Consider the following 23297-nt stretch of genomic DNA (forward strand, 5'->3'; position numbering starts at 1 on the left):
GTGCGAGCGGAATAATTTCACGTAACAAGCACACAGATCACTATTTCTAAGCATCTTTTATACAGGAGTTTTTGAACCTTCATAAGCATCCTTGTTTGCTAATTGGTTATAAAGGAGTGACGCAAGGAGTTCTTCACTGAGCATGTCTCTATACCTGTGTTTTAGCCATGTATCTCATTTACATACATGTGTGTTTCATTAGCATACTTTTTCCCCACCTAGGGGCGTGATTTTTAGTATTTTAATGAGCCCTTTAACCCAGTACTTAGCTTCTTGCTTTTGTTTTCAAGCCCCCTTTATCTAGGACTGTCTCCTCCTTATCATCGCAGATGGGCATTCATCTCATAACATTCTCTTCTGCTTCGTCTCTGGGTAGTGCTTTCTAGGTCACTCCTTACAAGAACACCTCAGAAGAATCGTAACATCTGATTTCGGCAACACGGCTGCCTAAACCTTTTCCATTTGTCACACATCATCTGTCAATGCAATCCCTTTCCACGCACCACCCAGCTCTCACTGCCCAGAGACTGCTGGAAACCTGCCGCCAGGAAAGGCCCTGCCACACAGCTTGCATCTCTCTCGGGTGACCTTTCAGTAGGTCTTGTCTCTTGCCCCTTAAAAAGGGAGTCAGGGTAGTAAACAAAGCTGCCTTGGCACTGCCTTCAGAGGGCTGCAGGCTTTCCAGGGTGATCAGCAGTCGCCTGGCGGGAAGTGGCTTAACCTGTGAAGGCCTGCGGCCCCTGCGGGGGATCCCTTGCGCTGGCTCCTGTCAGCCGGCGGGCCGGGCCCTGCGCCAGCACTGCTCTTTCTCCAGCCAACCCTTTCTACCGAAGTAAACGACGGAAAGTGCAAGTCAACGAGGCTGGGCAAAACACCCGGCATGCCGATCAAGTTGGGCTCTCGGCAGTAACCAAGGAAGCACACTTCAGGATCCCGGTGGCTCGAGCCAGAACTCGGATCTGTAAGGCCGGGTGGGACGCCGGGGGCCCTGCGCCAGCACTGCTCTTTCTCCAGCCAACCCTTTCTACCGAAGTAAACGACGGAAAGTGCAAGTCAACGAGGCTGGGCAAAACACCCGGCATGCCGATCAAGTTGGGCTCTCGGCAGTAACCAAGGAAGCACACTTCAGGATCCCGGTGGCTCGAGCCAGAACTCGGATCTGTAAGGCCGGGTGGGACGCCGGAGGGGCAAGTCTCCCCACCCGCGCCGGAGCCTCGCCAAAAGCAAGTGCGCCTGGCACCGCCACCCCTGGGCCCCGGCAGCGGCCGCTCCCGCCGCGGCTCCTTCCCCAGACAGCGCCGTCCTCCCGCCCCTCAAAGCAGCGCCCCTCCGCGGGCAGGGGGTGCCCGGCAAATGCTTCTCGATGTGTGTTTCAGGTAGGCACGGGTAGGCGACCGGCATAACGCCCAGGCGTAGTGACTGGTCTGAAAGCCCCTTGGCCGTCGTAAAGGACGTTCCTGCTGCTCTGTCCTCTACTGATACGAAACCCGACGCCTTTATGTTTTACTCTTGAAGAGAAAAATAGAGGACATAAAGGCGTTGGGTTTCATATCAATAGAGGACAACCAGACTGTCCTCTATGATGGCCACCCTGCCTGGGAAACCTAAGGCGCTCAAGTTGCTTCAGAGAGAGCATCTACGAAACCCGATGTCTTTATGTCCGTTTTTCTCTTGAAGAGAAAAATAAAGGACGTAAAGGTGTCCAGCCAAGCAGGCGGTTGTTGGGTTTATGCCTTTTCTGTAGCTCTCTCAAGCTGTTTCGTGCTGAATGGGGGCAACATCCAGGGCAGCAACTTGCTGGAAAGATGCTCTCTCTGAAGCAACTTGAGCATCGCAGGTTTCCCAGGTAGGGTGGCCATCATAGAGGATCATCCGTTTGTCCTCTGTTGATATGAAACCAGATGCCTCTGTGAGAAAAATAGAGGACATAAAGGTGTCTGGTTTTGTATCAACAGACAACTGGCCTGTCCTCTATTATGGCCACCCTACCTGGGAAACCTACGATGCTCAAGTTGCTTCAGAGAGAGCATCTTTCCAGCAAGTTGCTGCCATGTAGATGCTGCCCCCGTTCAGCACAGAACAGCCTGAGAGAGCCACAGAAAAGACGTAAACCTGACAGCCGCCTGCTCAGCCGTCCCTGAGGCTTCCTGAGCTTAGTGCAGGGGACTCTCCGTCTTGAAGTAAAGAGCCAGGCTGTGTAGCCAGGGGACGTCATGGGTTTACCTCCTCGTGCTGGTACGGAGGAAGAAAGCCAGTTCGTGTCAAGCGCCCAGTCATGCAGAAGAGATATGAAACCTGGCTGTTCTCCAAGCATTAAATCTTCTCACTGGCAAGCCTGCCTGGCCAGCAGTAATGTAGAGGGAGCCTCAGGGTGCTCTGGAAGAGGGTATCACCAGCTCTTTCTTCCTCTCTCCCTGCCACCAGGTTGTGAAGCAACTGCTGGAAAGTTGCTCCCCTGCCCCACCTCTGCTAGTGATAATGGCTGCTGGAGCTACATAGTGGTCTCAGTCTCCATCCTGATCCATCTTGTTCCACCTCCAACCCCCACACTTGATGCATGAGAGGCCATGCCTGGAGCTTACAAGCAAGCATGCAAGCTCTGTGCATGTATTCTCCAAATAGTCTCCCACATCCCCCTCTCCTACCTGTTGTTTTACTTATTTTGTTCCTTCAGTTAGGATTTGCTCCAACACAAGCTTGAGGTTTTATTTAACTTCTTTTTTAAATGCTATGGAGAACCATCTGTGTCATGGTTCCCCATCACCTTACTCCAGTTTCATACCAATTTAATTCCAACATCATGCTGCATTAGGTATTCAAATTTAAGTGATGCTGTTTAATTAAAAGCCTCCACATGGAAATAGACTTTGCAGTAAGCTCTAAAGATTGTTACATGCACGTTCTGATGCGGTGTCCGATGAGTATTGCATGATGCAGGAGATTTTCTGTGAATAACTCCCTGTTGCTGGTCTCAGATGGTAAAGCTCCGTTCAGGTTGTTATACCATGCTCTTCACTTCGGTATCAGAGTGCCTTCCCATAGTGCCTGTGTCCCATACTTGCTCACCTCAGAAAATGTCCATGTGATGATCAGGTGGACCTTTTCTTCCCTATATTCACATCATTATTATCCACCATATCTCCCTTCATCCTGCTTCTCTTATGGCACTTTTCTATGCAGGTAGCTCCTTTGGCTTTCCCACCCTGACTTCTCATCACAGAATTGTGACATAAGGAAATTCAGGACAAGGCACAAAATTAGAAACGGGCTCCTGGTTACTAAGAACTTGTCTTCCCTGTTAGTGATGCTGCTTTTGCTGCTCCTTGAGGAAGAGGAGGATCAGGTTTATTGATAGCTGGGATCAGATTTGAACTCAGAGCTTCCATTTAATGCTGTTTACTTAACTAGCAGGTTTTTGGGCTGAATAAGACTTGTCTTCTGCAAACTGAATTTCTGTTTGGTGAAAGTCTGAATTTATACCGTTTGGGTAAGTAAGGTTTTTCTAACAAATTATTCTCAACAGAAAATCCAGTCTAGAGAGATCAATGCAATTTTAAGGAGGGTAAGATTCCCTTAAACAGTCTAGAAAACTCTGCTTTTGTTTCCATGGATGGAAAACATCATACAATGACTATTTCCATGGATGGAAAACATCCATCAATGACTAAGCGTCCATGGAATACCCTTAGGACGCTATTATTCAAATGGCACTTCTTATAACTGGCAGGCTTATCAGGTTTTAATAATATCCCAAAGGCACTGTCATTTTGCACTGGGGACAAATAGTCTTGCATATTTTGATACTACAAATAATGATTCTTATTAAAGTGAAATGAAATAAAGCTGGTGGATTGCAGTGGACAGTCGCAGCACCGATGCTTCCTAACCAAGCTGTTTTAAAGAGAAGCTTGAATTCTTCTGTTTTGGTTCAAACCTGCAGGCTACATTACTGCAACACCTGTTTTGATGAACTTTTAAACAAGATTCAAGTGATTCAGTAGAGAATAACTTCTTGCCTTCTAGCCACCTAAGATCCTTCTGATCATGTTACATCAGTGCTCTCTGCTCTACCTTCCTATTGCAGTTCAGTGCTTTGGTTAGTATTTTTTAGAGCCCCGTAAGGCTTACATGGAATACCCTGATAGGTCTCTCTTGTGTTAAGTTATGATAGCTATGATCTGTCAGGTCTATCTTGTGGACGTAGATTTAGCGTGGCACTGGAATCTGGATTCTTTAACTACACTTCATATTAGCATAATAGAATCATAGAAAATTAGGGTTGGAAGGGACCTCAGGAGGCCATCTAGTCCAACCCCCTACTCAACACAGGACCAGCCCCAACTAGATCATCCCAGCCAAGGCTTTGTCTAGCCGGGTCTTTAAAAACCTCCATGGATGGAGATTCCACAGCATCTCTGGGTAACCTGTTCCAGTATTTTACTTCCTTCCTAGTGAGAGAGTTTTTCCTAGTATCTAACCTAAACTTCCTTTGCTGCAACTTGAGGCCATAGCTCCTTGTTCTGTCATCTGTCACCACTGAGAACAATTTAACTCCATCCTCTTTGGAACCTCCCTTCAGGTAGTTGAAGGCTGCTATTAAATCTCCTCAGTCTTCTCTTCTCCAGACTAAATAAGCCCAATTCCCTCAGCCTCTCCTCATAAGTCATGTGCCCCAGCCCCCTAATCGTTCTCGTTGTCCTTCACTGGACTCTCTCCGATTTGTTCGCATCCTTTCTGTAGCGGGGGACCCAAAACTGAACATAGTACTCCAGATGTGGCCTCACCAGTGCTAAATAGAGGGGAATAATCACTTCCCTTGATCTGCTGGCAACATATCTACCAATGCAGCCCAGTATGCTGTTAGCCTTCTTGGCAACAAGGGCACACTGTTGGCTCATATTCAACTTATTGTCCACTGTAACCCCCAGGTCCTTTTCTGCAGAGCTGCTGACAAGCCAGTCAGCCCCCAGCCTGTATTGGTGCCTGGGATTGTTCTACCCTAAGTGCAGGACTTTGATACAGTGGGTTTATTTCTGTCACGATCATCGTTAGAGAGAGGTAGTTAGCCATGTTAAACTGAAGTCAGTCAGAAGAAGGCAGAGTAGCTATGCACCTTTATAGACTAACTAAATAAGATGTATATATAGAGAGAGCACAAGCTTTTGTAAACCATGTTCACTTCACAGATTTGGTTTTATTTTTAGAAAGGATTAAGTCTATAGAAATCATGAATCATAATTTGGTTGGACGGTCAGACAATTAAAGAAATAGATAGGTAGCCCAAAATGCCTGAACATGCCAGGAACCTAACTTCCTACTTTTGCAATTTCCAGTTGACTCAATTTTGAAAAAACAACTACAAATGAAAGAAATGTTCCTCTGCATCTGCCGACTAAATTGGCATTAGAATTAATTAAGGCAGAAGATTTTTTGGTATAGTAGAAGTGGAAAGGTCTTACATTAGAGAAAATGCATAAAACAGTGGTCAGGTATTTATGTCTGCCTGCTGGAAGTACAAGTGATGTAGAGCCCAATTTACTTTAAACTGGCTTCTGCAGCTTCAGAGAAAAATTGACAAAGCTAGATCCCCCATATTCCAGGGCACTAAGGCCCTTGTGGTCCTAGTTCTCCCTCAGCCAGAGGAGCCAACCAGAGGCAGCTGGAGAAAACTAGGTGCAGTGCAGAAGCAGATAGAGCAGAGTTGAAGTCACTAGGCTCTACCCAGATTCTGCTATGGATGTTCTGTCCCCCATGATAATTGGCTGTTTATTAAGTGGGACCTTGCTCTGAGTTTGTGTCATAGTCTGTGGAACAGGGTGGGCCATCCGGGCCATGGCCCGACCAACTTTTAGCACGTTAATGTAGCTAGCTATGCAATTAAAAAATAGGTATACAGTTTTAACCAGAATAACAATTGCACATTTGTGGGTTATATAAATTAACGTGCTAAAAGTTGGTCGGGCCGTGGTCCGGGTGGCCCACCCCATTCTGTGGCCTGTGGTTTGTGTCTCCCTTGTGTAGCTGGGTGTGGCAGGAATCCAGCCTGCATTGTTGTTGGGATTGGGATTTGTCCAAAAAGGGATTGAACAAATTCTCAGAGGAAAGAGGCATCAGTAGCTATTGAGCGTGAGAGTTAAGGATACAGCCCCTGAATTAGAACTTTCTAAACCAGGGGTTGTTGACCAGGGGTACATGTACCCCCAGGTGGACTTGGGAAGGCCCTAGGGGGTACGTGCAGGTGGGCGGGGACAGCGCACTGCCACCCACCACACTGCACCACCCCATCCCAGGAGCAGGGGCGGGGGGTGAGGGCAGCGGCGCCCCCCTGCGGGCTGCACAGGCGCCACCCAGCCGGCCGGATGCAGGGGAGAGGAAGGGAAGTTTGCAGGCAGCGGCAGCCGCCACCACCCCACGCTGCCTTCGCTCCATGTCCCACCCGCTCCACATCTAGCCACCGGGGTACATTTATTTTAAAAGTTGAAAACCCCTGTTCTAGACCTTAAGTGCTGGAGGCTGAAAGTGAGGGAGGAACAGTGGAAAAAACCCTGGTCATCCCTTGTTCACTCTCCCTTTCAGCATCCACTCTTTGCCATTGTGACACAGGATGTTGGGCTAGATGGGCCCATGGTTTGACCCATTAAGTAGCAAATCTTATGTTCTAATGGCACTCCCATTTGCTTCCTGACTTGTATGCTGCTGCTGTGCTTTGACTACACAAGATGGCCCGTGCCATTTAGCATCCCTTCACTCCCAGACTCGCTTGTGACAACTGTCAGCTGGTTTCCCCAAGGTTATTTGTTTAGCATGAAGGGCTTACCATTCTTTGTTTAACTTTCCTATAATATGTTCAGATTCTGTTTCTAACTCTGCTTTCTGTCTCTCTTTTTCCACTGTCAGTTCTGAACATCACTGCCCTTTTCTTTGTTTCCACTTTGACTCTCACAAATTCCAGAAGTTTGTATCTTCTGACCTCTGCATCCAGGTTTTAACTGTCAGAGGTGAGTGATGCTGCAAAGTTACTTATGGATCTGATTTTTCGCAAGCCTAATTGCTGTCTGAATTGTGTAACACACCCGCTATGTCATGAAGTACATGGTGCTGGCTGAGCTGGAGGGAACAGAGCTAGCGGGTGGAATCAGTCAGCCAAAAGAGGACTTCAGCATTCTCTAGGTACAGGGTTGAGGGGATCAGGTAAGCCTGCTTTAGGAGCAAGAGCCTGGCAGCTGGCCTTGAAGGGAAGGTAGGGTTACAGGTCGCATGCAGCCTGGGATAGACAGTTGAGCAGGGAAATAGCCTAGTGATAGCAAAGTTCTCACGGAAGCAGTGTGAAGTCCCAGACTGACAGTCTGTTAGGAGGAGGTATGACTTGAAGGTAAGGTGGCACAATGTGACATGGGTACCCCATACTGGACACGTACAGGAACTCTGGGTTAATGCTTGTAACTGCTAAAGTCTCTGCACTTGTGTTATTTATTTGCACCATTCCCCCTTGACTAGCTTGGCCTCTGTGAGCATCTGTGGGGATCCATTGTGGGCCAGATTATGGAGCATCAGTAGTCCAGATCATGGAGTGCCAGTAGCACTTGCAGAAAGCATGCTAGGGGTAGCTAGGCTAGAGCATGTGTCCCAGAACCCAGGAGAAAAGCATCCTCCAGGGGGACTAATTAGAGTTGTTAAATGGGTCACTTGTCCTTTTTAGTTCACTGCAGATTCCCACATGGCCAACGAAGGAAGACCTTGCCCATGTGACATTGGAGACAGATTTGAATATGGAGGCCTTGGGCAGGAAGTTCAGGTTGAGCATATCAAGGCGTATGTTTGCAAACCATCCTGCAGCACAGACAAGGCTGTGATTGTGATTCAGGATATTTTTGGATGGCAACTCCCAAACACCAGATACATGGTTGATATGCTGGCAGCCAATGGATACATGTAAGTGTTCTGTCTTAAAGTCTTCTTCCTGAAGGGATGTTTCTACATTCAGTAGGTGAAGATCATGACCTGGTTTGTGATTCCTATATGCAAGTTAGTCTGGACAGTTTCCTATAGAATTAAGAAAACATAAAAATCTTAAGGAGCAGACCCCTTCCTGTAAGATATTTGTGTACATTATATATCTGCGCCACACCCTGCTGCAACTGTCCAAAGAAAAATGATTGTGCAAGTGAATGCTTTAGGCATTTAAAGGTGCAGTGCACTGACAAACGTATTAATAACACACTCTTCAATTAGGTTATCCCACTGTATGGGAGATTTAAAGAAATTAAATGGTTTCACTCAAATGCAATTAGAAAACAAAATAAATGTATATTCAAACTAGGTTGTGCCAGATCTCCTTAAACAACCTCTTTTAACTTAACGTATATGGTGATGGTGGCTTTTTTCTAATTTTTACCAACTAATTTATAAAGTGAAATATACACACCTATCACATTATGGATACTCTTTCTTTCTTTTGCTCCCAGCTGTACACAGCTTGTCCCAAGTTTCAGAACTCCATAGGCATTCAGTGCAACTATGGGCCATTAACTTATGCCAAGCTCACATGCTGCAACTAAACACAGTTACAGACATGTGCGAGGAACAGGAAGTAGAACTCTGTGCTCAGGTCCTGAAAAGCAGGCCTCTGCCTGATTTTTGTAATGTTTTAATGCAATTAGAAAACAAAATGACTCCGAGATCCCTTTCCGCCTCTGTGCTTTCAAGAAGGGAACTCCCCAGCCTGTATGTATGCTGTGGATTCCTTCTCCCAAGGTGCAGCACCCTGCATTTGTCTACGTTGAACCCCATCCTGTTCTCATCTGCCCACTTTTGTAGTCTGTCTAAATCTAGTTGCAGCCTCTCTCTCCCTTCAAGTGTGTCCACCTCGCCCCACATCTTAGTGTCATCAGCAAACTTGGACAGCGTGCTTTCCACCCCCTTGTCCAAGTCACTGATGAAGATGTTAAACAGTGCGGGCCCGAGGACTGAGCCCTGGAGTACCCCACTGCTCACATCTTGCCAGGTTGAGTACAACCCGTCCACTACTACTCTCTAGGTACGCCCCATCAGCCAATTTTTTACCCATCCAATTGTGCAGGCATCAATGCCGCAGTCACTTAATTTGTTGATGAGGATGGGGTGAGAGACAGTGTCAAAGGCCTTCTTAAAGTCTACAAAGACTATGTCCACAGCGACACCATCATCCAAGGATTTAGTTACTTGGTCGTAAAAGGCAATCAGGTTGGTCTGGCAGGACCTGCCTTTGGTGAGCCCATGCTGATTGCCGCTGAGCATGATCTCCCCTGCAGGCCCCCCACAGATATGCTCCTTGATCTTCCCGAGCACTGAGGTGAGGCTTACAGGCCTATAATTACTTGGGTCCTCCTTCCTCCCCTTCTTAAAAATAGGGATCACATTAGCCAGTTTCCAGTCCCCCGGCACCTGGCCAGATGATCACAAATGCTCATACAGCCGGGCCAAAGGCTCCGCGATGACCCCTGCCAGCTCCCTCAATACCCTTGGGTGGAGGGCATCTGGACCAGCAGATTTAAAAATGTCTAGCCCTTCCAGAAGATCCTGAACTACATCTGCACTGACTAAAGGCTTGATAGAGCTATCCCCAGGATTGTCCCTACCTCTGGTAGGTGGGATATCCCGGTCCCTGTTCAGGAAAACGGAGGCAAAGAAACTGTTAAAAATATCAGCTGACAAGGTCATATCTCTGCGAGTTCCAAGAGCCTCACTGGTAATTCAAGGCAGCACAGCAGTCTGTCTAGCATTCCCTGATGGCTTTCCTGGCCAGGAGCTCTTACCGCTGTGGCCTGCAGGGCTACACTGTCTTGCTAGCTGAGGCCCTGTGCCTATATGCCTCCCAGGGCCCTGTCCTCTTTGGGTCAGGAGACTACCCTAGGCTGCTGTGCAGATGCCTGATAATTGAGCTAATTGCCTGGTTACTAAGACAACCCAATTGCAGCCTCCCCCTGCCTGGCCTGCAGTGCTCCCTCTCTGGGCTGATTCTCTCTTAAAGTAACAGAGAGGTACTGATGCCTGAAAACGAAGCTGTTCCATGACTACAAGGCTTAGCCTCAGGAGTGTATATTTGTCCCTCTTTTGCCTTCATAACTCAGTGGTTAGAGCACTCACTTGGGATGCTGGAGGTCCTGGACCCCTGCTATCTAGAGGGGATATGAGCTCTTACAGTTCCCAATGCACCACTTCAAGCACAGGTCAGGCTAGGGTACTTCCCTGAGATACTGGTGTTCTGAATTAGAGCTTGTTGTGCTTAGCACAGCACTCTAACCACCAAACCACAGGTCAAGCACTATGCATGCCCATTTTTGCCACTTTTTTGCAGCTAAGCCATTAACACAGTCTTTCGGGGAAAGGTGGTACAAGGGATTCTGCCCTACTGGGGACAAGAGTGTCAGCTAGAGCTGCACTGTTTTGGCCCGTGACAGAACACGACTGAGCTGGCAGGCAGGTGACCTGTGAGTGAAAGGTCTATGTCCTGTTGCTTTCTGAATGCATAGAGTGGGGTACGGTAGAGGCTGTGGACAGCTGTTCATTTGTAGCACTAAAAGTGCCGCAGCACTGCAGAAGGCATTCAGTAGTGTGCACTCCAGCCAAGGTGGGATAGGATATTGCTCAGGCCTGCAGCTCTGTTTCCCCCAACCCCAGTGAGGAACTGGAGCCTGTAAATCCACTCACTGGCAGCTTGACACCCCTCCTGGGATGTGGTGAGCAGAGCTGCAGCCTAGCCAGGACTGGCTGTGAATGGGACTGGGACATTGCCTACTCACAGCTCTGTCCTGGCCCCTGGCCCATGCTTGCTCAGATCTGCAGCCCAACTGGCTTGGACTGGGACCAGTCTCACTCACAGCCCAGTCCTGACTGGGCTGCAGGTGTGAGTCATTGGGACTGGAGACAGAGATGGAGCTGTGAGTAGGCCTGGAACCAGGACTGGACTCTCACACAGTGCTACACTCTGTCCACCCTGTTTTCCTTCCCTTCCAGCTTGGGGGAGATAGGGGAGTGGGATGTCAGGGAGCCCTGAAACCCCCTGCAGTACTGTGGTGCACTTGATGCATGTTACATGTGACACTACAAAACAGTGCTTCAAGGAAGTTCCTGTTTCATCTAAGAACATGTCTGTGCAGCTCTTACCATTTTTCTAATGCCATGGGGGCATGCATATCTGTCTCCTAGACTTTTGTAGTGCTACAAATATAAAGTTTGTCCATGACCAGAGTCAGAGGGTAAAATTTGACCATCAGGACTTTGGCATCTGAGTTTGGTCATTGTCTGTTTCATTAAACTATTTCTTAGAAGGCCAGTTAATTATTATTTTATTGTTTGTGTCACAGCAATACCTTCAAAATCCAGATGAGGGTACATCCCCTTTTATTGGACATTATAAAAACTCATATTAAGGATAGTCACTTCCCCGAAGAGTTGACAGCCTACCTACCCAAACAGAAAAAGTATTGAAGAAAAGTACTGTTATCTTCCTTTGCATCGCAAATGAAGTTACATCATTTAATCATTCAAAGAATATTTTGTAAGAAAACAGTACAGTTATTTGTATTTATTTCTAAAAATTATTCATACTCTTTAAGAATTGTTAACAGCATTAAAAAAGAATGACATACTCCAAGAAAATAAACTGGTACACTTTCAGAGATTTAATAGACATGTTCTTTGGATTAAAGGATCAGAAATATCTATGGCTTTGATATATAGACTTTTTCTCCTACAGAGCGATTTGCCCAGACTTTTTTGTGGGGAAAGAACCTTGGAAGCCTTCTGACGACTGGTCCACCTTTGAGAGTTGGCTGAAAACCCGAAATGCCAGAAAAACAGACAAGTAAGATGTTAGAGGAACAGATATTGCATTTACCATCAAGGATAAACCATTGTCTTGTTTGGTTTGAGATTAAGACGCATCTGACATACCACAATAATGATCAGCCCTTAGGAACAGGTGGCACTGATGATGTTCCAGTAAGTAATGAGGGATGAGATTACTCTGTCATTGATGGCTTGGTAGGATAGTCTTTTGTTTTCTCATCTTGATACGATGACTGCTAAACATTCTGTCCACAAGCCTTCTCATGGTCACCACAGTTTACAGCGACCTATAATGAAAGGGGAAATAAAAGTTTCATCCTGAGTCTGACCCATTGTAATGTACTAATATTTTAAAACTGTACATGGCAGCTGTGTAAAAAGCAAAGAAATATTTCCTTAATTCTACCCTAATGTTTGCAAAGCATTCTAACTCCCAGGTAGTTTATGTCCTGATGAATCCCTGCAACCGGAGTAAGCAAATGCATATGTTTAGTCATTGACTACCACTGTCCTTACTAAGAATATTCCTGTTACTTTGCAGACAGACTTGCTTGGAGTTGCACTCAGCTTATTTACCTCCAGGTAAAAGAAACCATGACTTGAGGGAGCAAATATTCAAACACAGGCAGCAGAGGCTCAACCACTTTTGCTCAGTAAGATAATGGAAACACAGGGGTGCTTCATGCCTGTGGGTTGGAGCCTTGTCCTTATCTGACAAAGGACAATGGTCCATTGTCAGGCAAAACTGTCAAGCATGTCTTTGAGGTAGATTGCATTATGCTTCTGGATTATGCTTTTGTAGCTCTTGCTTTATGCTTCTGGATTATACTTCTGTAGCTCTTAAAAATGAAAGTGAGGCCACTGCCCAGTAAATTAGCTCTTGATGCCCACTCAATTCAATGATTGACAGGTGTCCAATTTCCAGCATTTGTGAAAACACCAGTGAAGAGACTGCAGGTGTCCTGATCCCTCAGATTTCCTTGACACCAGTGATAGACCCAGATGCGAGGTAGAAAATGCATTGATTGTGTTAGTTGATGCATCTCCTTCTAGCAATGGACAAAAATCAAATATCTGTGTAAATTACTAGAATCAGTCACCAATGTAGGAAATAGCTGAATATGGGCTAATTGGCTCATCAGTGAACTATAGTAGGATGGATGGAGCTCTGAGGAATTGTTCCTTTGCCCCAAAGTTTCTCTCATTTAAGGTACCACATGCTCCTCTGGAAGGAAATAGAAAAGCTGATGAGACCCAAATCTGTCTCCATCACAATTGCCCCAGACAGTGCAATGGAACCCATTATGGCATATCTACATAACAGAACCTCTATTATTCCTAAAGCAGTGCTGGAATAACTATGCCTCAGAGCCCCTTTAGTATAGCTACAATGGCTGCCAGTAGGAATTTTTCTGCTTCTGTAGTTTTATCACCTCTGGCCAACAGCAGCTAAGCTGACAAAAGCCCTTTTCTGCCAACATATTTGCATATGCCAGGAATTTTGCTGCCAGAGCTATGTCAGCATAGAATCCACATAGCTTTTTGTACATTCCTAGTTTCCATGGCTATGCCCAGCATAACTTTTTACTGCAGACCAGGCATCACTGAATGTCCTGAATAAGTCTTGACTGACAGCAGCAACTCAGTCCAGGCAAGATGTGATGATACTGAGGGGCAAGAGGAAGGAGCTGGACAAGTTGGCAGGATAGACCCCTTCACTAAGGAAGCTTGACTGCCAGTTACAGGGTTGGTGTGTATTGCTGTTGGCCAAGCCGGGCTGCTCCAGGGTGGAGGCTTCTGTGGGTGATCAGGGACTGGTGGTGAAGACTTGGAAAGGCAATATTTTGGTCTTGTATGGGCTTTACATGCCCAGGTTCAGGATCTTAGGGACTGAGCTTAAAGGGGCCTGGAGTGGAAAGAAGGACCAGATGTTACTTTGTGCTAATGGTATGATCTCCCATCACAGGCTCTGAATGGCCATGCTTACTTCAGAGCCAACTGGTGCTTGCAATATATTTTGGTGTTGGCAATCAAGCTGTAAGAATAATGTGCAATTTGAAAAAAAAAAAAAGGTCGTTTAGATTTGTCATGCCATTCCCTAGAGAGAACTTGGCATGAAAAAGGATTGAACTGTCCCTTTTTGAGGGGAATGGGAAACCTCTCCCTCAGGACTCATCCAAGAAGCAGCCTTATTCAGTCTCCTTCTCCTGAGAGGAGCCCCTGCAGCCAGCCCTAGTGTGGCTTCACAAAGGGCAAGCCTCTGGCTTGAAGACCCTGGGTCTTCTCAGACCCTGGCTTCCCTGGTGATCTGTAGCACCCCCACCACCCCCAGCACAGCAGACTCTTCTTCAAAACAAGCCATCTTTGTTGTGTGTTAGAGTCCCCTTTCCCCACTTGGACTTTACTCTGCCCTCCCTAGGACCATTTCTTTTCTCCCTGTCCACCTTGAACCTTTCCTTTCCAGCTCCCTCAGAGCCTCATTCATTCTCCTCAGGCTCAGTCAGCCACACTTGCAACAGAACAGTTACAAAACTATAGTCTTAATATGAGGGCAACTTCACCCAGTACAATGAAACATTATGTCATGGGGAACCAAACAAAAAACTGTATTTATAGTAAAGCTTGTCAATACGGAACATTCCAAAGTGCTCCACACCATAATTGCAATCTAGACTCCAGCTCGCCTGACCTCTTTTGTCTCTGTTGGAGACAGGACTCTGTTGATTTAAAAAAAATAATAATTTGGATGGTAGGAGTTGAACCACCTCCACACACCATTTTAAATTCTTCCAGTTTATGCATTGTAATAGATAATTGTGCTTCTGTACTTTTATGTTTCCTTCCAGTGTGTGTTATTCATATCAGGTGCTCATTTGTCTCATTCTGGATAAAATTGTTTCATTAAATGTTCATCTGTTTCATAAATTGAATAATGACTGTCAATCTGTGTTTCAAACAGCAGCCCCTAATCTCTGGCTGGGATAGCTATTGTAAAAATAAAGCATATTATAGAAAAGAAAACAAGGTAGAGGGAGACTATAGGAGAGATTTGTGTATTTTTGTATTTTATTTTCAGATTTCCAAGCAGTGATTTCCCAATGGATTTCTTAGTTTCTGGGTTTTTTTTATATATGTCTTAGGGAAGTTGACGTTGCCTTGAAGTATCTAAAGGAGCAATGTGGTGCAAAGAAGATTGGTGTCATTGGGTTTTGTTGGGGTGGAACTGTTGTACATCACCTGATGTTAAAATATCTTGAATTAAAGGCTGGTGTGTCAGTCTATGGTAAGTGTAGAATGCGTGTCAGTGCTGTCAGCCCCACTCATACACATGTATCATATAATCTAGATATTTGTTCTGCAACTGTTTCTTTAAAGTAGGTTTTCACATACATAGGTTGGCATAAATGCAATTTAATATCTTGATGTTCTCAGAGGGGTTTTTTAGCTATATTTTAGTTTGCTTGGGACTAAAGCTGATGTCCAAGTGCACCTAAAGCTTAAAAGGCATGAATATTTAGATAATGAAAAATAATTATCTGGGCCAATAGCAAAGAGAAAGTTGGCACTTGAATTCTTTCACCTTGAAATAAGAGTTGCTATGTTTAAACTTTTTTAAATGTTTCCAAGGAATAATCAAGGACTCTGATGACAGATACAGTTTGCTGAATCCCACGTTTTTCATTTTTGGTGAAAAAGATGTTGTCATTGCTCTTGACCAAGTAAGTTCCTTTTAAAATAAGATCTCTGTTATTGCTTTCTTTTTTGGACTTCCACTTTTCCCTTCAGTATTGGGAGCCCAAACACAGAGCAGGCTTGTGCTAGTATCCAAGAAATAGAAAGCAAGAAAAGAAAGTGGAGATTGCCAGACCTTGTCTCAGCTGAATGAAGGATGAAAAGTAATTTGGGTATTTTAAAAAAATAATTAAAAAAAAGTTCTCCCTTTTCCTGTCCTGTGGTACCTTGGTACCTTGGTAAGCTTTTCCTAGATCTTACTCCTCCTTTTAGAGGCACAATATTTTTGATCCCTTGAGTGTCTGGCTCTCTCCTCTGCTGTAACTCAGAACTGGGGGCAGGGAGGGGGTGGGGGGTGGCATTCTCAAAGAAGAGTCTCTGGCTCCAAACTTCACTACCCACCTTGGTTCACAACAACCAGGGTTTAGGTAATGCTCATGATGTTCTGTAAGATGTAACTGTTCTCCTAGACTTTGTCTGCAGAGGGAGCTTTTCACTGGGGGATAGCAGGACAGAGGATGTTTGGAGCTATATTTAGGAGGGGGTTTTCTTTTTAAGTTTTAAATTTTTAGATTGTACATGATATTTTTGTGTTTCAATCAGTATCAAGTGATTAACACATGGGGAAAGTAATGCCAGCTTCCACACCAAGCCACACTGACAGAATATTAATGTTGCAAAGTGAAACACTGACAAATTCGGAGATACCATATGCTCATGCAACAGATACTTGGTTCTTGTGTGTTTGCCTTACAAGATAGTCCTTCATGATAGGTAGGGACCTACCAAAATCGTGATTTTGCAATTTTCACAGAAACCGTGATTTCAGGCAGTCTCTGCAAAAAAGCACGGGTCCTGCACAAAAGCACAAAATCTCTGAGCAGGGGGGAAAAAAAGAAAAGTAAAGCTGCAAGAGCAGTATAGGGCAGGAAGTCACTGTGTCCTGAAACGGAGGGAGGGAGAGGGAGCAAATTGGAGACAACCCCTGACATAGGCTCAGTCCAGGAGCCAGTCTGGGAAGTGGGAGGGTTTTGTCACTGGTTTTTAAAGCACCCATAGGCAAGCTCCTGCAGCATGCATGCTCCCACCTGAGGAAGAGCAGGAATAAGCTCTAAGAAATCTTCCAGGACAGCCAAATACAATTCAGTGCTAGACCATGCAAGACAGTATCCTGCAGGGACCTTGCATGCAGATGGAGGCAGGCTCTTCTGTACCTCCTGCAGTGTAACTCCAGATATGTCCAGGAAACCAGCATAGATCACTTGGAGTCTGAGGCACACATGAAGAGGAAGGCTGCTGCAGTGGCTGAAGGTCAGAGCAAGAAGCAATTGACCGTGTTCTCCCTGTTTAAAAGGACCACAGAAAGCAGTTTGGCAAGGCAAACGCAGCATTTTCCCTTGTGGAGGCTTTTGCAGCGGCAAACATCCCACTGGAGAAACTTGATTACCCAAAGTTAAGGGACTACCTGAACAAAAATGTGCCAAATGCTGGCAGTTTTCCATGTACCAACAAGCTTCACCAAGACTATCTCCCTGTAGTGATTGCTTTATGTGTACAGTCCACAAAGGCTGCCTTGGCAGAGTATCATTCTTTTCCCATTGTGGCTGATGAATGAATTCTCCACCAACCCTCAGAATAACTACATGCTTCAAATTTTATTTGTACTGGGGAGCTGGACAGACTGGGACCTGCCAGTATTTCAAACTGAGTCAGTCCACCTCGCATCTGTCAAGCCATTGTGAAAGTAATTGTCAGCTATGGTATAGATTTTTAACAAGATCTTCCCATGTAACAGGCTGCAAGCTGGCAGCCTGGATCAATTAGCCAGCTGGCAACAAGCTGCCCAATTAAGAGGCTACAGCTAGCAGGTAATTAGCAATGGGGGAAAGTGACTAGCTGACCAGAAATTAAAGAACAGAAAGAGAAAGTAAGGAGGAAGAGCTAGAGGGGGAAATGTTCAGATGGTGAGGAAGGACTCCTTGAAGGAAGATCATAGGTTGAGAGGTAGCCCATGCTGGGTGTGTTTATTTTGGATTGTTTGATATTTGCAACTGAACCCTGTGATGCAGATCAACCCCGGGGCTTTAAAGCCTGTTACTGGGAGCTGGCTAAGGACATATTCTTTTGGATTGTTTTGCTTTTGGCTGAGCCCTGGGAAGCAGGGGAACCCAGGGCATTACAACCTGTGGTTTTGAGCCCAGAGAAAGACTGTCTTACTGGGACCAGATTGAAGGGCTCAAGGACTGATTTGAGCTGGGTGGAGCCAGGCAAGCCAGCCACCCGCTACAACCTGTCTGACAAAGCCTGGCACATGTACATGGCATTCTCAAATGTGCTTCAAGGAATGCTGCCCAATGCTGTTCATGTCACCTGCAATGCGCACATTCTGTTCCTAATAAGTGACATCTGGCGTATGCAGTTCCCTGAGGTGGAGAGCCTGGTGCCTTCTTTCAAAAAGCCAGCACTGTTCAGGTAGTAAAGCCCAGTACAGGGAGTCTGTTGCCAATCAAAGCAGGGACTCACATGGCACTCTGCTGCTGCCATCAGAGCCTGTGCTCACAAGGTGGAGTTTGTGATTCCACACAGTCCATTACCGTGCCAAGCATATTGCAGTACTACCAGCAGTTTGTGAGTGAGGAGCTGGAAATCACACCTGACAAAGTGCATGCCAGCTTCACTTTCTCTTAAGACAAGGAGACATTCAAGATTATGACATTTGTGGTTGACAGTACCACCTGGTTCGTGGAGCTCCTGACATGGTTTGAAGGCTGGCAGTCTGTGATCCACCGTGTACACAAGTTCATGGACTTTATAAGATGGGTTGAAAACAAGGCATCACAAGAACTGTCAAGCTGTCCTTGTGAAAACCAGCGCAGAAAGGACCTGTTCCAGGCAACAGCTGTGAAGCCAAACCAGTACTATAGGTACTACTCATCAGTGCCACTGCAGTTCAGACAACTGGCTGCTCTCTACCTTAGTGCTGTTTGCATTTTGGACCCCAACCAGGTGCCTTACTGAGTTGTGGCCCTCAGCTACTGAAAGCAATCCTGGGATGAGGCTAAAAGGGAAAGAGCAAGACAATGAACGTGCTGCTTACATGAACTTCATCAAAAAGTGCCAGATGCCTGTGTTCTGGGACTGTCTGTGACTGGTTTCCACATCTTTATGCCCTGGCAAGATGGTGCCCCACCATTCCTGTAAGTTGGTGGACACTGAGCATGCCATCTCAGTGTATGGACAAGTGTTCACCTCACAGAGACAGAGAATGTCTCCAGTGACTGCGACTGGGTGCAGCATGCTCACATTTAATAGCATGAATGGCCTGTCTCAAGGTTAACATTCAGTTTCAGTAAACTCCTTTTTATAATGTCTTTTATTAAAGTGTGTATAGTTGGTATTTGTTACAATTCATATTCTGTATAGATTTATTTTCATATTTCAGTTTAGGGTTTAAGTGCTTAGATGGTATTATTTAAGAAAGTGTAGATAGTTGATATTACTTGATATAGTTGTTATTACTTACAATTCATGGTATGCATTGCTTTATTTTAATAAGATATTCAATTTTAGACCTTAAGAGCACCTAGACACATGCAGGGAGGCTGTTCCGACACGCATGTCAGAGCAGATTCAATTATTTGAATCTGCTGGAGCTTGGTAATTACCATGCTCCACAGACTCCAGCATCACACGTATCAGCATCCCCACACTGAAAAATGTCAGCTGGGGCATTTTAACTAAAGCTCATTTGACAAGCTTTAATTAAAGTTCCCCCATCGCCATTTTTCAGCATGGGGATGCTGATACACGTGATGCTTCAGCGCTTTAATTGGCGCTGCTCTTGGAGCCACTCTAATTAAAGTGCCCCCCCCTCCCCCCCCCACACTCCAGAGCATGCGTATAAATGGTATAAGTGCTTAGATTGCTTAATAACATGTCAATTAATGGCTTCCATGGGCTCAATCCCCCGATTAAGCCCATGGAAGTCATTAAGTGGCGCATATTAAGCGATCTAAGTGGCCATTAATGGCTTCCATGGGCTTAATCAAGGGATTAAGTCTATGGAAACCATTAATTGATGCGTTACTAAGTAAGCGGTGGTTTGGGGGCCACCTGGCGATATGCAGGGAGGGGGCTGAACTACCTGGGCTCCTTGGCCAATTAGGAAGGGAGGGGGCCACCACACTCAGCCCGTGAAAATGGCTGTCCAGCCCATGGTCTGCTTGCAAAATCAGCTGGCAGCCTCCTTGTTATTCCTGCAAACTGCCTACCTCAATGTGCAGGACAGATGATATTTGGAGAGTAAAGTAGTCATTAAATATTTATTTTGATAGTCCTTGTACAGTGTCCATTTGCTTCACACAGCATGTATCATGTGATGCCCTGCCTCATCCTGTACAAACTGATTTTGTGGTGAACACGGCAGAGTCCTTTCCTAGCCTTATTCACTATACAGCTCTGCATCACTTATCACCAGATCTGTGTTCTGAATGAAACAAGGAAAACAAGGAAAAAATAATGCGTAGTTGAGTCATTTAAAAATTGTATTACGATGCACAAGGAGGCAGAGTTAAGGTTGCACAGGCAGCTTTAAATAGGGCATTTTCTAATTTTGATTACTTTACTTTCCAACCTTAGTTATTTTTACCATAAATTTTAAAGGGCTTTTAACATGATAAAAAAATTATGCACCATTGAGAGCAAGTTTCTCTATAGTAGTACACTGTCCATCACTATATGGGCAATTAACAAGACAAACAACACTTGCCCCGTTTCGCATATATCTTTGCTTATCCTGTGGAGTGGGGCATGACTCCTTCAGAGGCCTCTATTTTTTCATACACATCTATACATTTAAACAAAGGCATGCCATTCATTCATCTTGCTTGTACATGTGCAACTCGAAATGATGACTAATATATTGACTAGTCAATGAGAATGTCCACTTGAGTTGCACACATCTACCTATAATATCCCAGTAGAAAATTGTTAGATTGTTAGTTTAGCATAGCCCCAAGCAGTAGGCATGAATAAAACGTGCTTTCTGAAGTCTTTACTAAGGCAAATCAGATTGGCTTTTCATAGAACTACTGCAAGTCACATTGGTGACCTAAGGAATTGCACTGAAGCCATATTTCCCATTTCTGTCGTGCCAGCTAAACTATTCATAAAGCATCTAAGGCCATGTGTAGACGAAATGAGGGGTGTGTGCGCACAACACTTTAAAGCAGGTTAAATGTTTTTGCACCGCTGTAACGGTGTTGGTATTTGCATGCGTCGTTGGCATATTGTAAAGTAATTCCAGCCACTGTAGCAAATTTGGTGGCGTAATGTGCCTTAAATGACTTGGGGCGCACCAAACTAAAACACCTCTGAGGAGTTTTAGTTTGTGGCCCTACAGCCGTGGAGTGAAGCACTGGGCTTCTTGGAGTGAAGCACCGGGCTCCGTGCAGCTCACGGGCTCTGCAGGAAGCCTGTGCAGGCAGCCTGGCAGCAGCCCAGGAAGGCAGGCTCCGCCCAAGGAAAGAGGCAAACCTGATCTTTTTCCTTCCTGGAGCCTGCCTGCCTGAGCTGCGTGGTGGCCCAGTGCTTCCCTTCGTGGTTGCAGTGCCCCCTGAGGCCACCCAAGCCGGGTGCCTGTGGGCAGGTGCTGCCTGGGGAAGGGACCACGGCTGCCACAGAGGGAAGCACCAGCCCCCTCTGCAGCCCAAGAACCGCTTAGCCTGCCAGCAGCTCGCCTTTCCTTCCCTGCCACCAGAGAGGCAGGTAAGTTTGGGTGTGTGCATGACACAGGGGCTTAAAGAGCCCTAAATTGAAGCGGTGTTTTTAAAAACCAACCACTTCAATTTAGGGCCCCCATTTCGTCTACACATGCTGTATAGGTTTCCCTGCTATCTCCATGTGCTGCTCTCTAAACATTAGCGGTAATGTTTTTATTAAAACTTCCTCAGAACATTTACTCCCCAAAAGTGAAGGCACTGATGTGAGTGTACATTTCATCTTCCAAGGAGTTGAAGAGTGGGAAGGCTGAGAACTGGCAATCATAACTAAGCAACTCAGTATCACTAAAGAAAAAATGCTCTGTGTTTTAGGTCGCTGAACTGGAGCAGAAGCTGAAACAGCACTGTAAGGTTGATTATGTAGTTAAAGTTTTTCCAGGTCAGACTCATGGTTTTGTACATCGTAAGAGAGAAGATATTAACCCTCAGGATAAACCTTACATTGAAGAAGCAAGAAAGGACATGATCAACTGGCTGAATAAATACATCTGACAGATCTGTAAAACAAATCTGTACAACAAAATTATGTAGTATGTTGTGAAGGCTTTAGGTAACTTTAACATTTTAGAAAAAAATGTTTAATATAATTATTTTAGGGAAAAATAAGCACTTAATAAATTATATACTAAGGAAAAAAAGCTGTAGAAATTTCTATATCAAAACTCTTTTTCATATGTAGATTTTAATAAATGATCTCAAGCTGAATCCATTTTAAAAGTTCTCAAATCTCATCTATCTTCATATTTGTATAATCTGCTGGAAATATTCCCCAGCTTCCTTGGGGTTTTTTCAGCAAGTAACTTAAGCACTTGCTCAAATCACCTGTACTAAAGTTAAGCCTACGTTTCAGTACTTTGTTGAATCTCCAAGAGTATAAAAGACTAGACTTCTTTGGCCTGTACTGCCAGGGATAATGGCAAAGAAGCACTTGCCTTAGATGTCCTTTAGGCTGACCTTTTCCCTGAGACCTGATTGTCTACAGTTAAACCAGTTTAGGAATTTGCCTTTATAATGTACTGCAAAGGTGGGGGCTTTTAACTACGTAGTTGTAAACTGGAGTTACAATTCAGCAAGAAACTTTTACTTTATCATGTTTTCTCCCTATTTCTTGTTTCTATTTCTGGCATAAGATCTCAGGGCAAAATATGTATACAAATTGGGAAAATGTACTAATTTTCCTCCTAAAATGAAGGATGCCTTCTGTAGTGGGAGCCTTTGACTGTAAACTACAGTATCAGATGATGTGGTTAATATTGTGTATCATTTCCAAATAATAACAATTATTAGCTATATTTTTGTCCTGGTTTTTAAATTCCCTTCCCTGTCCCTTTCCTCTTTTCCCTCTTAACAACTTAGTCCAAAATGATCCTCTTTCATGTATCGGTCACATTAGTGGGAATCTGACAAGGGGCAAGATTGCACCTGGACAGACTTTGTAGAGTCAGTGCCTTCCAGAAGGAATTTTTATTTGTATTGTTTCTATAGTGGTAGCACCTAAAGCTCATCTAAGAGCAGGGTTGTATTGAGCTATTTAGTGTATACAGAGTAAAAGGTGTGCGGGCCGGGAGCGACCCGAGCCCCTTTCCGTGCTGCACGCGGGCTGTGGCCAGCAGCCCGGGCACGCTGGATCGGAGAGGGAGGGCGACGAGCTGGAATTAGGCACAAACGCTTAGCGGTAGTTTTAAAGATTGTTTACTTACACCGAGATGGCAGTGGTGTAGGCTGGAAAACTTGCTTGAGTTGCGGTTACAGACACAGACAACACGGATGGTCACGTGGAGTTTGCTAGGCTCCACGGAACAGAGCTCCGGATGCTCTGGGTGAACGCGCCACCAAAATCGGAATCGGAGATACATCTTATAAAATTTGCGCTCAAAGACAGGAAGAGGTGGGCGATGGATCAGGTCTCCAAGCTCCTCTGAATCTCACACAGGGTCTCTATTACCCTGCCGTGTA

At 45.3% G+C, this 23297-nt stretch overlaps 2 protein-coding genes across 8 annotated transcripts in view; both read left to right on the plus strand.

Moving 5' to 3' along the window:
• Positions 1-1201: 1201 nt before the first annotated feature.
• LOC106721788 (carboxymethylenebutenolidase homolog) lies at positions 1202-22631 on the plus strand. Of its 3 annotated transcripts, none has more exons than XM_014517631.2 (7): positions 1202-1376; positions 6898-6998; positions 7700-7932; positions 11738-11845; positions 14970-15112; positions 15457-15548; positions 21654-22631. In XM_014517631.2, exons 3-7 carry the CDS (start codon positions 7718-7720, stop codon positions 21831-21833), a joined length of 738 nt encoding a protein of 245 aa, XP_014373117.1. In that variant the 5' UTR covers positions 1202-1376; positions 6898-6998; positions 7700-7717; the 3' UTR covers positions 21834-22631. The 3 variants fall into 3 exon arrangements, with proteins under 3 accessions (XP_014373117.1, XP_014373118.1, XP_025054081.1); XM_025198296.1 differs by lacking the exon at positions 1202-1376 and adding an exon at positions 3470-3487; XM_014517632.2 differs by lacking the exon at positions 6898-6998.
• Positions 7917-23297, plus strand: part of LOC102387245 (carboxymethylenebutenolidase homolog) — a 41198-nt gene continuing 25817 nt past the window's right edge. Inside the window, exons 1-2 of one of the 5 annotated variants that reach the window (XM_006018971.3) lie at positions 7917-7932; positions 11738-11845. In XM_006018971.3, coding sequence (XP_006019033.1) covers positions 11827-11845 — 19 coding nt within the window. In that variant the 5' untranslated portion in view covers positions 7917-7932; positions 11738-11826. Of the gene's footprint in view, positions 7933-11737; positions 11846-15076; positions 15113-15456; positions 15549-21016; positions 21328-23297 lie in introns of those variants that run through there. The other 4 variants (XM_025198294.1, XM_014517627.2, XM_025198291.1 and 1 more) reach the window with 4 other exon arrangements.

The sequence above is a fragment of the Alligator sinensis genome, unplaced genomic scaffold (genome assembly GCF_000455745.1).
Source record: "Alligator sinensis unplaced genomic scaffold, ASM45574v1 scaffold428_1, whole genome shotgun sequence".
Lineage (NCBI taxonomy): Eukaryota > Metazoa > Chordata > Crocodylia > Alligatoridae > Alligator > Alligator sinensis.